Source organism: Podarcis vaucheri (genome assembly GCF_965113315.1).
Source record: "Podarcis vaucheri genome assembly, chromosome: 12".
Lineage (NCBI taxonomy): Eukaryota > Metazoa > Chordata > Lepidosauria > Squamata > Lacertidae > Podarcis > Podarcis vaucheri.
In genome coordinates, this window is record NC_138750.1 from 41890368 (window position 1) to 41909403 (window position 19036).

The window sequence follows — 19036 nt, forward strand, 5'->3', positions numbered from 1 at the left end:
GGCAAAAAGGCGCCTCCCTCATCCTTCTAAGGATCCCTCCGGTAAGTGCTCCCTGCTCTTTTTGCAACTCTTGCAATCATGGGAAAGTCTCTCTCTGCACCACAGAAAAAATTTTATAAAGACCTTAAATTCCTTTTGGCCAGTAACAACCTTGCTGTTCGGAAAGCTGACCTTAAGTCTTGCAGCAGTGCATGTTAGAAAAGAGTCAGCGTCTGCATTGATGTTTTTCAAGCAGTTGTACCAGACGAAGTTGCAGCCTGGTGGTGATTTGGCAGCACACTTGAGACGTCTGGAGGCAATACGCGGCGAATTAATTCGAAGGGACATGGAGGTACCTGATATTCAGTATGTTTTTATCATCCTTTGTTCCCTTAATGAGGACTTTGATGGTATAGCTAGCCAGATATCTGCTGTTCCACCAGCACAATTAACTGTGGAAGGGGTAACGGCAAGATTAATGGGCGAGTTGGATAGAAGGGAGGCTTGTGCCATAAGCACTCCTGTTTCCAGAAAGAATGAGGAACGCCATATGCAAACCTGTGGTGATACAACTGCATTTAAAGCTGCAAAGCGTTGTTGGTTCTGCAATAAGCAAGGACATTTTGCAAGGGACTGCAGATCCAAAGGAAAGCAAAGTACTCCCAAGCCTGTTTCTGTTCGTCAATCACGGTCGTCAGCCCAGCAGCCGACATCGTATAGTAGAGACAGAAACGAGCCGTGAGCTTTTCATGCTCGGACTACAGATCGTAAAAGACCTAAAGGTGCCAAGTGGAAGTCTTTTGTTGTCGACTCAGGAGCATCGCAGCACGTTTGCAATGATTGAAGCTTGTTTATTTCTTTCGAAGAGGAAATTGGTAATGTACATTTAGCCAATTCACAAGTCCTGCAGTCGCTTGGCAGGGGTACTGTTAAACTTGACTCTTTAAACATTACAATAGCGAACTGCATTTACTGCCCCTCAATGGACAATTTATTATCAGTAAGGTGTTTTGCTCATCAAGGGATAACTGTGTGTTTCTTAAAGTCAATGTGTGAGTTTTTCGAGGGGAACAAACGTCTATTGTATGCCCGGGAATCTGATGGTTTATATAGACTGTATTTTCGCACCTACTCCCAATCGCCTATAAATTGCGGAGTAGCACAGTCAAGCCAGGGGTTGAGGAATGTAAGACCACATTCTGGGTGTGTCCACATGGTGCACAGAATTCTGGGACACCTGAATTTTGCTGATGTAATTAAGACACAAAATATTGTCAATGGCCTCAACTTAAAACCATGTAAATTCTTTATGCAGTGTCTATCTTGTTGCAAGAATAAGATTAAGGTTGCACGCAAGGGTAGGTGCTCAGATAGGAAAGTAACTGAGCCATTTGAGCGTGTACATTGTGATTTAGTTGGGCCACTCCCACCATCATTAGGAGGTTCTAAGTACTGGCTTACTCTCATAGACCAGTATAGTAGATATTGTTGGACTTATGCAATAGCTGAGAAGTCACAAGCATTTGAGAAGTACAAAGTTTTTTGCAACTGGGTAAAAACGCACTTTAACAAACCTATTAAGAATCTGTTTTCTGACCGGGGTGGGGAATTTGTTTCTGAGGATTTTGAGAAATTCCTGGAAGCGCAGGGGACTACTCATGAGTTATCTTGCCCCCGAAGTCCCTGGCAAAATGGGCTTGTTGAAGTTGTGCAGCGTGACTTGCAGGCAGGGGTTAAAACTTATCTGCATGATGCTAATCTGCCCAAAGCGTTTTGGGCTGAAGCACTCAATGCCTTTTGTTATGTTAGAAATCGCAGTTATCATTCTGGTTTAGATGTAACCCCCTATGAGAAGCTGTTTAAAAAACGCCCTAATCTGAAATACCTACGTATTTGGGGTTCAGATGTAATTATGCATTATCCTGCTAAGCAGAAATTGGGTGAACGTAGTGTACAGGGGAAATTAATGGGCTACCAGCAGGGGGCGTACAGAATTTACATACCAGCAACTGGCAAATTTCATATTACCAGAAGCATGATACAAACTGTAAATTGGAATGGAGTTGCTGTTTTCCAAGATACTGATGGTATAAATGATACTGAGGAAGAAGAGGTAGAAGCAGCAGCAGCAGAAAATGGTGCTTCTGAATTAATGGGGAAAGACAAAAAGCCTGTTGAATCTGATAATTTGTTTGAGGATTTAAAGTCACAGGCACCCGAGGGGAGGTTAGATTCTCTTGAGTTTTCTGACCGTGAGCTTAGCCTACAGGCACCTCTTCAGTCTGACAATGATGATTTACAACCTGAAACTAGTAGTTCATTGAGTCCCATTAAGTCTGAGGAGTCTGACTCTCCTTCCGGACTGAGACGTTCAGATAGAAAGAGGCAGAAGCCACAACGTTTCGCAGATGAACATTTTAATACTGTGTATGCCAATAAGGTGGTTTTTGAGCCAAAAAGCTACAATGATGTTCAGAATTTACCTAAGCACCAAGCTGTAAATTGGTATAAAGCTATGAACTCTGAGATAGCTTCTTTAAAAGAGCATAACACTTGGTCTCTCGTACCACAAACCCCAGATATGAGACTTATTGATTCAAAATGGGTTTATAGAGCTAAAATGAATGACAAAAATGAAGTTGTAAGGTACAAGGCAAGACTAGTTGCTAGAGGTTTTCAACAAATTCCAGGCGAAGATTATGATTTGTGCTATTCACCAAGTGTAAAATATGAAACAGCTAAGCTTTTGTTAAAAGATGCATCACAACGTGGACATTCTGTTTATCACCTAGATATAAAAACTGCATATTTGTTTGCAGATTTAAAAGAACAAATTTTTATGCGTGTCCCTGAAGGCATAGACGCTGCTGAAGGTTTGGTATGCAAATTAAATAAATCCCTTTATGGTCTGCACCAAAGTGGAAGGAATTGGCACCAAACTTTAGCAAAAGAATTGCTAGATATTGGTTTTTCACAAGGAAATGCAGACAATTGTGTGTTTATAAAGGAAAGGGCAAACTCTGTAACAAAAATATGTGTGTATGTAGATGACGTGTTAATTTCTACAAAAACTAAACAGGAATATGAACAGGTAGTTTCACAGTTACAGAAGAAATTTGATGTGGTGGAATTAGGCATAGCTAGAAATTACTTATCCATGCAAATTGAGAAAGGCAAAAATGGATCTTTTCTGGTTCATCAAACTGCAAAAATTGATGATCTAGTTGAAATGCTACGTTTAGAAAATGCAAATGGGAAGGAAACACCTATGGTGTGTGGTTTCACCTTTACAGGTGAAGATAAGCCATTTCCTAACAAAACTTTGTATCGTTCTGCTATAGGCAAGCTAAATTTCATTCAAAGAATCTCAAGACCAGATATAACTTATGCTTTTCACTTTCTGGCAAAATTTGTGGAAAAGCCCACTACACAATGTTTCTCTGCTCTTAAGAGAGTGGTAATGTACCTTAAACATACCAAACATTATAGGTTGCAGTTTACATCCAGTATTGACAAAGGTTTTGAAATTTTCTGCGATGCATCTCATGCAGTGGAACAAAATAATTGCAGGGGTGTGTCTGGTATGGTGTTTTGTTACAACGGTTGTCCATTTGAATGGAAGTCCCAGACACAAACCATTATTTGTCTCTCTACAACAGAGAGTGAATTATGTGCATGCGTTCAGGCCACTCGTGATGTAGAATGGTATCTGCAAGTATTTGCAGACCTACAGATGCAAGTAACACTACCAGCAAAAGTTTACCTTGATTCCCAGAGTGGACTTGCTATCCTGCGTTCAGAGACCAATACGCAGCGCACTAGAGTCTTAAGATTACGTTTAGAATTTGTAAAGCAACTAATTGCTGATGAAATGGTTGTATTTAAATATGTTCCAGGTGACAATCAAATTGCAGACATTTTTACAAAAGCACTTCCAAAGGTTACACATGAAAGACATGTACAAAGTATGCTTTATGTTTTTGTTCCACAATGATGAACCGCAGGGGAAATGTTGAATGGTTTCTTTAAATGTAAAGGTTCATCATTGTTCCACTCCATGTGTATGTCTTTAAGGGGCCGGAGCAAGGGCCAGAGCAAGATAACGAGACCCAGCTTTACAGCTGTGAAACATAGCAGGTGCTGCTGAGTTGTATTTGATTAAGGCGTGTCAGCATTTGGGTAGAGTATATAAGGAGCAGCACCTAGCTCTCCCATTACCCTGGGGGATGGGTTGGTGGTTGGGTCATGTTGGTTTGTTGATGTATTTAGTGTAAATGGAGTTTTTTGTTTTTCCTTATTAAAACCTTTAAGTACTTTTTGAGTCCTTTCTTTTTAATGCATGATCTCCCCAGCAAGCTCTCTGCAGCGTTACTATACTGCAAAAAGCCAACATCTTTGGTTATGGGCCCAGCTGCTGAGTGGATGACTGCATATTTTTGGACTCTGAGAAAGGTTTGAAAACTCCTTCTCCTGTTAGCGTAGTTTTTGTGGGTCTGGAAGAGTTCCAGAATGGTTGACCGGGTTCCTGAAGCTGAGAAGGCTCTGGTCTTCCCACAGCTAACAGATGAGAACTATAGTTTATGGGCTTTTCGGGTGGAGGCGCTTTTGACCTCTAGAGAAGTATGGACCTATGTAACTGATGACCCTCCTGACCCTGTAACTAATGCTTGGTCGAAAGGAGATGCAAAAGCCAGGGCAATAATTAATTTGGCAGTCAGCGACCAGCAAGTAGTCTATATAAGAAATAAGAAAACTGCCAAAGTGTGGGAAAATGATTGCTTGTACATGAGAGCATGAGCAAAGTTCTTATTGTTGCAGGGTGATTTCATAGCTAGAAGCATCCTTGGAGCATGAACAGCGCGTGAACAGCTCGTGCTGTCCTATATGATTGGCTAACGTAGCATGGCCTGATGCTAGTGCGAAGGTCCTTATCTTCTGGCTTAGAACAAATTGCTTGCTTGTATTTTGTATCTTTCTGATTTCACACAATAAAAGCTGTGCTGCATTAGCCCTACGAGCAGCCATATTTCGGAACCTATCATGGTGTGAGACTGATTTTTCTTTGGATGCCGAGCTGCAACTCGACAATTGGTGCCCCGTGTGACTGCCTTCGGACTTCACGTTGTTTTTCATTATTCAGCACTCACCAACCCGTCGTTCATCCACGTAGTGGATCCCTGGTGAGTGCTCCCGTGTGATTTCTTTCGGATTTCATGCTGTTAAACAACGTTCAGCCTCACCTCGCCTGGCAAGGGCTGCAGACGCGTCGTTCATCCACGTAGTGGATCCCTGGTGAGAGCTCCCGTGTGAATGTGATTCTGGACTACGTTACGGACTTATCAGCACTTACTTCCGCCCGGACAGGGCAAAAAGGCGCCTCCCTCATCCTTCTAAGGATCCCTCCGGTAAGTGCTCCCTGCTCTTTTTGCAACTCTTGCAATCATGGGAAAGTCTCTCTCTGCACCACAGAAAAAATTTTATAAAGACCTTAAATTCCTTTTGGCCAGTAACAACCTTGCTGTTCGGAAAGCTGACCTTAAGTCTTGCAGCAGTGCATGTTAGAAAAGAGTCAGCGTCTGCATTGATGTTTTTCAAGCAGTTGTACCAGACGAAGTTGCAGCCTGGTGGTGATTTGGCAGCACACTTGAGACGTCTGGAGGCAATACGCGGCGAATTAATTCGAAGGGACATGGAGGTACCTGATATTCAGTATGTTTTTATCATCCTTTGTTCCCTTAATGAGGACTTTGATGGTATAGCTAGCCAGATATCTGCTGTTCCACCAGCACAATTAACTGTGGAAGGGGTAACGGCAAGATTAATGGGCGAGTTGGATAGAAGGGAGGCTTGTGCCATAAGCACTCCTGTTTCCAGAAAGAATGAGGAACGCCATATGCAAACCTGTGGTGATACAACTGCATTTAAAGCTGCAAAGCGTTGTTGGTTCTGCAATAAGCAAGGACATTTTGCAAGGGACTGCAGATCCAAAGGAAAGCAAAGTACTCCCAAGCCTGTTTCTGTTCGTCAATCACGGTCGTCAGCCCAGCAGCCGACATCGTATAGTAGAGACAGAAACGAGCCGTGAGCTTTTCATGCTCGGACTACAGATCGTAAAAGACCTAAAGGTGCCAAGTGGAAGTCTTTTGTTGTCGACTCAGGAGCATCGCAGCACGTTTGCAATGATTGAAGCTTGTTTATTTCTTTCGAAGAGGAAATTGGTAATGTACATTTAGCCAATTCACAAGTCCTGCAGTCGCTTGGCAGGGGTACTGTTAAACTTGACTCTTTAAACATTACAATAGCGAACTGCATTTACTGCCCCTCAATGGACAATTTATTATCAGTAAGGTGTTTTGCTCATCAAGGGATAACTGTGTGTTTCTTAAAGTCAATGTGTGAGTTTTTCGAGGGGAACAAACGTCTATTGTATGCCCGGGAATCTGATGGTTTATATAGACTGTATTTTCGCACCTACTCCCAATCGCCTATAAATTGCGGAGTAGCACAGTCAAGCCAGGGGTTGAGGAATGTAAGACCACATTCTGGGTGTGTCCACATGGTGCACAGAATTCTGGGACACCTGAATTTTGCTGATGTAATTAAGACACAAAATATTGTCAATGGCCTCAACTTAAAACCATGTAAATTCTTTATGCAGTGTCTATCTTGTTGCAAGAATAAGATTAAGGTTGCACGCAAGGGTAGGTGCTCAGATAGGAAAGTAACTGAGCCATTTGAGCGTGTACATTGTGATTTAGTTGGGCCACTCCCACCATCATTAGGAGGTTCTAAGTACTGGCTTACTCTCATAGACCAGTATAGTAGATATTGTTGGACTTATGCAATAGCTGAGAAGTCACAAGCATTTGAGAAGTACAAAGTTTTTTGCAACTGGGTAAAAACGCACTTTAACAAACCTATTAAGAATCTGTTTTCTGACCGGGGTGGGGAATTTGTTTCTGAGGATTTTGAGAAATTCCTGGAAGCGCAGGGGACTACTCATGAGTTATCTTGCCCCCGAAGTCCCTGGCAAAATGGGCTTGTTGAAGTTGTGCAGCGTGACTTGCAGGCAGGGGTTAAAACTTATCTGCATGATGCTAATCTGCCCAAAGCGTTTTGGGCTGAAGCACTCAATGCCTTTTGTTATGTTAGAAATCGCAGTTATCATTCTGGTTTAGATGTAACCCCCTATGAGAAGCTGTTTAAAAAACGCCCTAATCTGAAATACCTACGTATTTGGGGTTCAGATGTAATTATGCATTATCCTGCTAAGCAGAAATTGGGTGAACGTAGTGTACAGGGGAAATTAATGGGCTACCAGCAGGGGGCGTACAGAATTTACATACCAGCAACTGGCAAATTTCATATTACCAGAAGCATGATACAAACTGTAAATTGGAATGGAGTTGCTGTTTTCCAAGATACTGATGGTATAAATGATACTGAGGAAGAAGAGGTAGAAGCAGCAGCAGCAGAAAATGGTGCTTCTGAATTAATGGGGAAAGACAAAAAGCCTGTTGAATCTGATAATTTGTTTGAGGATTTAAAGTCACAGGCACCCGAGGGGAGGTTAGATTCTCTTGAGTTTTCTGACCGTGAGCTTAGCCTACAGGCACCTCTTCAGTCTGACAATGATGATTTACAACCTGAAACTAGTAGTTCATTGAGTCCCATTAAGTCTGAGGAGTCTGACTCTCCTTCCGGACTGAGACGTTCAGATAGAAAGAGGCAGAAGCCACAACGTTTCGCAGATGAACATTTTAATACTGTGTATGCCAATAAGGTGGTTTTTGAGCCAAAAAGCTACAATGATGTTCAGAATTTACCTAAGCACCAAGCTGTAAATTGGTATAAAGCTATGAACTCTGAGATAGCTTCTTTAAAAGAGCATAACACTTGGTCTCTCGTACCACAAACCCCAGATATGAGACTTATTGATTCAAAATGGGTTTATAGAGCTAAAATGAATGACAAAAATGAAGTTGTAAGGTACAAGGCAAGACTAGTTGCTAGAGGTTTTCAACAAATTCCAGGCGAAGATTATGATTTGTGCTATTCACCAAGTGTAAAATATGAAACAGCTAAGCTTTTGTTAAAAGATGCATCACAACGTGGACATTCTGTTTATCACCTAGATATAAAAACTGCATATTTGTTTGCAGATTTAAAAGAACAAATTTTTATGCGTGTCCCTGAAGGCATAGACGCTGCTGAAGGTTTGGTATGCAAATTAAATAAATCCCTTTATGGTCTGCACCAAAGTGGAAGGAATTGGCACCAAACTTTAGCAAAAGAATTGCTAGATATTGGTTTTTCACAAGGAAATGCAGACAATTGTGTGTTTATAAAGGAAAGGGCAAACTCTGTAACAAAAATATGTGTGTATGTAGATGACGTGTTAATTTCTACAAAAACTAAACAGGAATATGAACAGGTAGTTTCACAGTTACAGAAGAAATTTGATGTGGTGGAATTAGGCATAGCTAGAAATTACTTATCCATGCAAATTGAGAAAGGCAAAAATGGATCTTTTCTGGTTCATCAAACTGCAAAAATTGATGATCTAGTTGAAATGCTACGTTTAGAAAATGCAAATGGGAAGGAAACACCTATGGTGTGTGGTTTCACCTTTACAGGTGAAGATAAGCCATTTCCTAACAAAACTTTGTATCGTTCTGCTATAGGCAAGCTAAATTTCATTCAAAGAATCTCAAGACCAGATATAACTTATGCTTTTCACTTTCTGGCAAAATTTGTGGAAAAGCCCACTACACAATGTTTCTCTGCTCTTAAGAGAGTGGTAATGTACCTTAAACATACCAAACATTATAGGTTGCAGTTTACATCCAGTATTGACAAAGGTTTTGAAATTTTCTGCGATGCATCTCATGCAGTGGAACAAAATAATTGCAGGGGTGTGTCTGGTATGGTGTTTTGTTACAACGGTTGTCCATTTGAATGGAAGTCCCAGACACAAACCATTATTTGTCTCTCTACAACAGAGAGTGAATTATGTGCATGCGTTCAGGCCACTCGTGATGTAGAATGGTATCTGCAAGTATTTGCAGACCTACAGATGCAAGTAACACTACCAGCAAAAGTTTACCTTGATTCCCAGAGTGGACTTGCTATCCTGCGTTCAGAGACCAATACGCAGCGCACTAGAGTCTTAAGATTACGTTTAGAATTTGTAAAGCAACTAATTGCTGATGAAATGGTTGTATTTAAATATGTTCCAGGTGACAATCAAATTGCAGACATTTTTACAAAAGCACTTCCAAAGGTTACACATGAAAGACATGTACAAAGTATGCTTTATGTTTTTGTTCCACAATGATGAACCGCAGGGGAAATGTTGAATGGTTTCTTTAAATGTAAAGGTTCATCATTGTTCCACTCCATGTGTATGTCTTTAAGGGGCCGGAGCAAGGGCCAGAGCAAGATAACGAGACCCAGCTTTACAGCTGTGAAACATAGCAGGTGCTGCTGAGTTGTATTTGATTAAGGCGTGTCAGCATTTGGGTAGAGTATATAAGGAGCAGCACCTAGCTCTCCCATTACCCTGGGGGATGGGTTGGTGGTTGGGTCATGTTGGTTTGTTGATGTATTTAGTGTAAATGGAGTTTTTTGTTTTTCCTTATTAAAACCTTTAAGTACTTTTTGAGTCCTTTCTTTTTAATGCATGATCTCCCCAGCAAGCTCTCTGCAGAGTTACTATACTGCAAAAAGCCAACACACCTATCCCTAGAGGTTTGGGCAGGCAGCTATACTAAAACAAAGATTCAAATCCGTAAATAAAATATGAGTCAACATGCCACAATACAACCTGGGAATTTAAATAACCCCAATGTTGATTTAAGTCTCTCCCCCCCCCCGCCCAGTGTTCAGGTTTGGTCTTTGCTAAGTTTCCAGGGGAAGATCCTCAGCTGCGGCTTAATCCCTAGCACACTGTCATTTGCGGCAGAACCACAGTGTATAAAAACCAATGCTTGAATTCTAGGAGGAAAGGAGGAGGCGCTTTAGTGAAATCCATATTCCATCCCCTGTCCCTCCTCTCAATATTAGCTAAATCATACCCCACTTCTAAAAATGGTAGCTGGGAGGGCACCACAAAATTACTGTCCCCCTGTAATTTGAATACTGATAAAAAAGGCTTTGGGGATCAATTTGGACCATTCCATTTGCGTAGAGTTGTCAACACCTGAAGGAAAGGTAGTTAGTTCCTTTGCTTTGCAGTGGTGAAAAGTCATCAAGTCATTTCCCATCCCATTGCGGCAGCAAAAGCAGGCATCCTTGTTGATTGTCTCACAGCTGGCAACATGCGGCCTTCAAGGGAAGAGCTCCTCTTGGGGGGAGCATTATGTCGTATGTGGGAGAATGTGATGCCTTTAGTTTTAGAAGCCCTTTTGCCACCATATCCTCCTATGTGGACTTTTCCTTGTGTTCTCGTGGGAGTGCTACTCTTCAGCCCGATGAAAGGCTGCAGATGTTGGATGCTCAGGTCCCGACATATGGAGGTGGCGTGGGGGTGGGGAGAAGCACTTCTTCTGATGAAAATGCTGCTAAAATATTGGCAAGCAATTTGCCCATCAACTTTTTATTTCTGCCCTGCTGTGATTTATGTTCCGGGTCTGTTTCTGCGTTTAATATTTTCTTTCAGGCATTGCCTTTTAAGCATATCTATATCCTTTTGGCAGTTTCAGATCTGGAGGTTTGGTCTCAATATGCATCATTATAGGCAGCTGGTGGCCAGGCCTTTTAAAATGGGGGTGGTGAAGTATCTCTTCTGAGCCAGTCAGCACTGATTGCAGGCACATTTCCAGCAGTGTATCCTTGCTTGCATTTAATCTCTCTGAAACTATCTCTATCCTCTCTTCCCCCAATCAACCGTAGGGGAGTTTTAGAGCCCCCTGTTTCTTAGAGTCCACAAGTGCCACTGGGATTTTATCCTCCTCCTGAGAATATAAGATTACTCTCAGAATATAGAATACCCTTCCGCTTTGCATGCAGAAGGTGACAGTCAGTGTACATAATGGACCAGTGGTCTGATTCAGTACAGTGGCACCTTGGTTCTCGAACGTAACCCATTCCGGAAGTCTGTTCAACTTCCGAAACGTTCAAAAACCAAGGCGCGGCTTCCGATTGGTGCAGGAGCCCTGGAAACAATAGACGGCAGCTGCATCGGACGTCCAACTTCCAAAAAATGTTCGAAAACTGGAACACTTACTTCCAGGTTTTCAGTGTTCGGGAGCTAAAATGTTCGAGGACCAAGGTGTTCGAGAACCAAGATTCCACTGTATAAAGCAGCTTCCTATGGATGGAGAGTTTTGTCTCCCCAGGACCGTCCTAAGACATTTTGCAGCCTGAGGGAAAGGACTTCACAGGGATTTTGACAGGTGAGAGGGACAACTCACCTGTCAGTCAGCTGACTTCATGAATCAACTACAGTGGTACCTCAGGTTACAGACGCTTCAGGTTATAGACGCTTCAGGTTACAGCCTCCGCTAACCCAGAAATAGTACCTCAGGTTAAGAACTTTGCTTCAGGAGGAGAACAGAAATTGCGCGGCGGTGGTGCGGTGGCAGACCCCATTAGCTAAAGTGGTGCTTCAGGTTAAGAACAGTTTCAGGTTAAGAACGGACCTCCAGAACGAATTAAGTTCTTAACCTGAGGTACCACTGTACCCCTCAAAGTTGGCTCACAGGGGTGGGGCTCACAGTTAACAGTCTGTCCCACCGAACCAAAAAGGTTCCCCACCCCTGCTGTGCTGCACCTGAAGACAACAGATTACCTTAAGGCATACAAGTCAGGTTGTGTCTGGTGACCACAGCCCTGACCTGTTATCCTACAAAGGGGTTTAGACACTCCCACACTTTGCAGTTGCTCTCTTCTCCTCCATCATGGAAACATTTCTCCCTACCTCCTGGTTGGTTGGTCTAAATCCCTCCCGCCCCCTTCTGAAAACCTCATTCTTCTATTTCTTCTCTTTGCCTTTCCCTCCATTAGTTAAGGCCTTACCTAAGCCACAGCATTGGACAGGGTTGAGATTTCCCAAAACTTTCTCCTCTTGCCCCAATCTCCACCTGTACATCAGTGATGGCCTGCAGACCCTGAGGAGGGGGTAAAAAATTGCAAGAAGGAGGCAGTGCCACCTTCTCTCTCTTACTTGCCACCAAGCCCAGCTCTTAGTTTGGGGTCCATCAGGTTTCAGGGGTACTGGGCAGGTTTTGGTTTTGCTATTGTGTTCTCGGAGTGCTTTTTTTTTGCATTGGGACAAATGGCAGATATTTTCTGTTGTGGGAAAAGGTGTGCTCATTCAACAACATTGTTCACGTGTGTTCTAAATGATAAGAACACATGAGAGTGAGGCTTGGCTAGAGAGGATTGCTAAGGATGCATTTTGGAAGTGGTTGCTGTGTTGCAGGGGAGAGGGGTGTGGGGATGTAGCTTCTTTCTCCGTTCTTTTGTTTCGGTACTAATGATGTTATTTTATGGAGCTTATTGTATTTTGAATTGGATTTCTATCTGTAAAGATTTTCTTTTTTAAGATAGCATTTTGTTTTCCTTTTAACTAGGCTGCCTTAAATGTATATTGCTTACCTTCCTCTATCATGTCTTATTTTGATATTTTGGAAGTGATTTTAATAATAGCAATAGCAGCGGCAATAATAATAATAATAATAATAATAATAATAATAATAATAATGTGATTATTTTTGAAAAGCCTTTCTGGATCAGACTAAGGTCTGCTGAAGATGCCCAGTATTCTGCTTTCAGTGGTGGCCTGCCAAATGCTTACAAATTGGACATGAAGGTGGTTGTCATTTCCTGTTAGTGGTGGTATTCTCAGAAATATTCTGCTTTTGTAGATGGAGATTTCATTTAGCTAGTTGTTGATAGGCCCAGCCGCCAGGAGTTTTGTTTAATCCTTTAAAAAGGTCATTTAAGCCAACGGCCACCATCATATCTTTGGTGTATGTGTGTGAATTCCCTAAGTTTATTATGTGTAGTGTGAAGAAGCAATTTCTTTTTTCTGCCCTGAATCTACTGTAAATTGACTTCATTGGGTGACCTGAGTTCCTGTGCTATGACAGAGGGAGAAAGATTTCTCTCTCCATATTGTTCATAACTTGTTCATAAACTGCTATCATGACACTTGATTATGCACATAAACTCAAGCTTTAGTTCATATTTGTTCTTTTCATTCAAGTGACTTATTTTTTCCTGCTCAGCAGGGTTTTTTTTTAAAAAAAGAAAAAGAAAATCAGAAGTACATGTCAGAAACTGTGGCTGAACACTACCACTGAGTAATTTTGGTATTCTCTCTGGATAGTTTCACTTACCTATGGAACATACAGCTTCAAAAAACCTTGCATCACACAGTAGGCATACGCTAAATCTTTTACACAGGGACTATGCCATTGTCTAGCTTTGACTCAGCACAAGTGCTGTGAGGGCTACTGTAATTAAGTATATAAATAAACAAGAGTCGCTGAGGGTTGCTTATAATTGCTATCTGAAGGGAATAGATTATAGAGGTTGTTCCCCAGTTAAGTTGTTTCTCATATATGTAGCACAATGTGGTGTTATTCCTTCAGGACATTCTGATGGGCTGATATGACACATACTTAAGTTTTGGACCGCACAATGGAATTTTTTAAATGGGTATTTGCATTTCTTCTTTGATGTAATTGAAACATATTAGCATATGTTTCTATACAGAATTAGACCACCTTTTAAAAATCATTTAGATATTTGGAACACTGTTATCACCACAGTGAGATGAGGTGAGTACTATTCTGTTTTTTAGGTTTCCTAAATTAACTAGGTCTGCACAACCAATTAAATTATTTTTATTGATCATATGCCCTTTAACTAATTAATTCATTTATCAGTTTGAATTAAACATATTTGCACACCACAGACACCAACTGCAGATCCTTTTTGAGATAATGAAGGGAGTTGCATTTTTTAAAAAAATGCTCATTAAATTTTAAGATATTAGTAATTTTAAATTTTGTTTTTTTGAGGCATGCACTGCTTCTGTTTTCAGAATATTCAGTGTAATGCTGAGATCTAGAAGCTTAACATTAAAAAAACCCGGAAATCATGATGTTACAACAGGTCTCACATGTCCTCGGAACATCTCCAGATAGTTCACAGTGACAACCTTTGTTTAGGGCTTAGTGCTCCCTACCTAAGCCCATTGACATGTTTTCTGTGAACAGTCATTTTACATTGGTTTCCTGTAATTTATCATAATCTGCCAAGCAGCTCATGGCCCATAGTGGTTGGGTAAACTAGGTTATTTTAGGGTCGTGGCTGCAAGATAGCTAAGGTAAATTGGTGGGCTCATATTTAAGAATGTTAACACAGATGAACTGCCCTTTAAAATCATTAAAGGACAAATTTTCTCACCCTTTTGTTTGTGGGTGGGTAAGATGGGAATTTAGACTTGCATGTGAGTACAAATAGAATGTCATACTTATTCCAGATTAATTACCGCAATGTACAACGGTGCAGTCATATGCATATTGGCTGCATGCGTCTTTAGAACACCTATGCTTTATTATTTTCTTAATATTTTACTGAATTTTCTTGTTGTATTTTACATTATTTTGCATATTTTATTATGTACTGTCCTGGGAATGTTTTTTTTTTTTGGATGGGTTGGATGGGAATGCTTAAAACAGATAATTTATTTGAGTAAGTGCAGGCTTACTTTACAATAGACTAGAGCAAAAAAAGAAGGCAGAGGTCAATAAGACCAAAATTGCTGATTAAATTACATTGTTTTGAAAGGGCAGTACTTTCATTCTGGGAGCAATGTGGTTACTGCTTCCTTTTGACTCCATCCCATAATGCCCTGCTGACATTAGGACGTGAAATTCACATGGGACGTTGCTCCTTATTCCCAGACAAAAATGTAGTATTGGCATGGAAAGTCGCCATGGTTCCAACTCTTCCCACATGCAAACATTTCTGCTCCAGTGTTCCTGGTACAGCATGGGAAGTGACCACAGAGGAAAAGCAGATAGCTTCCTCTTCTCATACAAGAACCAGTTGTGATCCTCTTGAGAGAATGCAGATCTCCATTTTGAGATCTCCATTTTTCTAATCCTCTTCTTTCCCCGCCCCCAATGGTTTTAAGCTAGTTCTCTCTGCTTCCAAACATTTTAAATTTTACACCTGCCATTCAAATACAGTGTGTTTGGGGGAGGGGAGGGTGAGCATCTTGCTGATTGACAATAGAGGTTGTCATTCAACAACAGATTCAGACAAGGGCTCTCTCAGAGGATAGAAGTCTACCCACTCAAGCTGATATTGCACAAAGCTGTTTGAAATTCCGACGTGGCAGCTCCCTCTCCAGAGCCAGCTGGTTGTGTTCAGCAGGAGCCATGGGAAGTGATGACCTTTCTTGGGTGCCCCAAGAAATTTGCAGCTGTGTGCCAAAGAGTTGAGTTTTGCATGTGTCAGCAGCTGCACACCACCAGGTGGCCATGGGCAGGAAGCGGGCACAGGCAAATTTCAGACCACTGTGGTGTACCCAGTGGAAACTGGTTTTCGTGAGGTGATGTGTGGATTTCTTCAACTCTTTTCCTAAGGCAAATAGCATCAATGAAGGGAGGAGACGGCCCCATTATTGGGATTGCAGTAGTTCCAACACTGAAGGTGGCATTTGCTTTGGAGGAAACTTCCCCATGGGCGCCCTCCTTTCACTATGAGTAGTCAAAACCGTATCTGAGATTAGGTGATGGGTCTCTGTGTCCCAGAATGTGACTTTACAGGAAGAGATTAGATCTGGCGCATCTCTTTTTCTAGAAATGAATCACTGGCCAGTGAAAAACTGCAAACAGACTGTTGTGTCTTTGTGCTGAAAAAGTGTTCTTCATATTAACTAAAAAGCTGACTTAAGCGGTTGGAAGTTTTGCTGGATGTGAAGAATGTGGTATAGGTTAAGTTTGTTTGTTTGTTGTTAGTACAACATTCTAACCACTACACTACACAGTAGTCAATCGGATGCCTATGGGAAGCCTGCAAGAACATCATCAGATGGTCTCTTTTCCTTCACCAGCTGCATTTGTGCAATATCAACAAGCCACAATAGTAGAGTATTAATATCTCAGAAAATTAGTTTAATAATTTAGCAGAATAAAACTGTATCATGGGTTGTGATTACTGTGTCTTTGCATTTTTGTTTTTTTCTTCACCATTATATTGATGCTAACACACACTTTCCCCTAATATATGCATCCTTGTAAACATTGTTTGGGGACATGCATCACAAATTCTGAGGAAATAAGGATTTCAAAGGATGGTTCTCATATTGTTTTGGTTCTCATATTGCTTCAAGAAGGACAAATTAGGTATGTTGGCCTTTAAATGTGAACTGAATTGAATTTCTCCCCAATTCCTAATGGTGTCGCCCACTTTGGATGGGTAAAATGTGTACTCCAGGAATGGTTCTTAACACAGAGCTTAGGTTTACTTGCAGCAGATTTCCTTAACGTTAGCATTCACTGTGTTTTATTTTATTTTATTTTTCTCTTTTGAAAGTAGCATTTGATTCGTTTCTCTAATTACTGTGTGGACTTTTCCTCCTTTCTCATAACTCAGGTGTAATGGCTCTGCTGAGGCCGCTCCTATTGGATGTGGTTCCAAATATTCAACAGACAGCTGCTTTGGCCCTTGGGAGACTTGCCAATTATAATGATGACCTGGCAGAAGCTGTAGTTAAGGGAGATATTCTTCCACAGCTCGTGTATTCATTGGCTGAGCAGAATGTAAGGAACTATTATTTTCTTAAAGAAGCCTTTTCTCACTGCCATATGGGGTTAAAATCTTCTGCCTTATATTTATGTTTAATATATGTGCCTGTTTTATGTATATTTTATAGATTGTATACATTATGTTTTTTAATGAAAAACTATTCTGTCTTAATTAGACTCTGTAGATTCATCTTTTGACATTGCCACAACATACATGCTTAGTTCATTGATCCCTCTTGATAGAAGGTGTCCATAATTGTAATTTAATGACCCTTTTAAAAAAAAAGGAAAAGGAAAAGATTTTATTCTTACTTCATTAGCTGAAGTATATTACTGGTAATTTTATTTCCTGAACTGTTTAGTGAAGTGATGGCATGGAGATGGTGGTTTTATCAATGAAATAATTGGAAAACACACACCCAGTAATTAGCTATTTGTTAACAGTGACTGAGTAAAATGCACGTAAGACTAAATTTTGTAGCATAAATGATACCACAACACATGAGAGTCTAGAAACCCTTAGCAGTTTAATATCAAATGTATTTGTGTTTGAGTAGCAAAATATTTTTAAAAACTTTTATATTTGTTGATAAATAGGTTGTATTATATAGTCAAGTAGTTCAATCATTTTGATCTTCTTGAAATAGTGTACAACATACATGGCATTTGTGACATGGTGTAGGTCTTGCACCAGATTGTTGGGGTACATGCATCCTCCGGCTATTTCTTTTTTTAAAGACCAACTCAATGAAGTTGACAGAAAAGGGACTTTAAGGACCTGTTACAATGTTTCCCAACCTTGTACCTTCCAGATCTTGTTGTACTTCAGCTCACATTAGCCCCTGTTGGCATAACCAATAATCAGGGATGATAGGAGTTGTAGTCTTAGGGTTTCCAGGTTCCAACCTGGTGTTGGATGCCATGTCTTTTAAAATCACCAGCAAAGCATCAGGCAGGGCAGCTACGTCTTGCCTGTACAGTCCTTGGTTTTCTCATCCTCGCCCTTTTGCTCCTTGCATAGAATCCTGCTTGTTCCTGCTCTCTTCTCCTTTAAACAAGGACCCTCTTTGGAACCCAGAATTCCTTATATAAGCTGTGCTTTCTGGCTATACTTGTTTTCCTATCAGTGAACTAATAACTTCCTTTTGGAACCAATAATGCTTTAGTATGAATGAAGTACCAAACATGGTATTTCTCACATCCCTGCAGTGTTTCAGCTAAATTTGTGTGCTGCTTTTTTATTGTCTGATCTTACATTGTCTTCTGTTTTTCTGTAAAATCTTTTCCCTGCCAAAAATGCTCAGTTTTGCCCTGAGCTATAAAAACATTCTCACTAGTGAATCTTTTCTTCTGCTTGTTACTCAGATAAATGGTTCCTTAGGAAGATAGCTGGTGAAATTGAAAATCTCTCTATGGTGCCAGCTACTTGGGCATTTCTTCATGGTTTGCCATAAAATGTGGCAGCAGAGTGGCAGCTATTAAAGTCTCAGCACTGATGTGAAATTTGGTTAGTCTTATTTTTTCTCCAATGCTAAAAGTTATCCCTGAGCTGGCTCTGAGTGTGTAAAGCATGTTGGTGCAGTGACATCAGCCCCTGGGTCTGTGACGCTTTGTAATGTGTATTATTTCAGAAGTACCGGTAGTTCATTTTGAATAATAATAATGGATGCAGTCCTTTGGGAGTTTAGCTGTGCAGGCCCCAGTGAAATGAATGGGAATTGCATAGATAGGCCTCCCTGCAGATTTTACCAACCAATATTAAAAAGCCTTTGAAACACAGCCTCCTGCTTAAAACATAATTATTTGAAAGTAATAATATGCATGCTCTGATGCACATACAAGTACTTGCTAATAATAATGCTGGCACTCTTAAACTGTTGTCCTCTGAGCAGCCATCAACATTTTGCAATATTTTATAGCCAGCCTGCTGACAGGGTTTATTTTTTTCCTGTTTCAAGATCAAGGTCTTTTCACACTGACCATTCTTACGGTATTTTCTCATTATTTTTAAAAGTGGGCGTCTTGTTTAGATAGTATCTTTCTCATATGCAAGCCTTGCACAATTCTTTGCAATATGAGTGCATGGACAGCAGCTAGGCAAATCATTTCAGGTGTGCTGATGACCTGCTGAGGCCTAGTTGCACCACAACCTCAAAATCACACCCTCTCACTTTCCTGGTTCAGCTCTCGCAATCTGTAAAGTGGGTTCCATCCTTTTAGTCATTCTCACCTCTTTGTGTATGTGTCTGTTGAAACAGGCCTGTGCAGAGAGGGGGCTGTAGCTGGGT

The 19036-nt window shown here is 40.9% G+C and overlaps 1 protein-coding gene across 2 annotated transcripts in view; it reads left to right on the forward strand.

Annotated features, from left to right (window-relative positions):
• SPAG6 (sperm associated antigen 6) overlaps nucleotides 1-19036 on the forward strand; it is a 62410-nt gene that overhangs the window by 10568 nt on the left and 32806 nt on the right. For both annotated transcript variants that reach the window (XM_082193643.1, XM_082193642.1), the window contains exon 3: nucleotides 16597-16763. In XM_082193643.1, the coding sequence (XP_082049769.1) occupies nucleotides 16597-16763 (167 nt within the window). The remainder of the gene's footprint in view (nucleotides 1-16596; nucleotides 16764-19036) is intronic.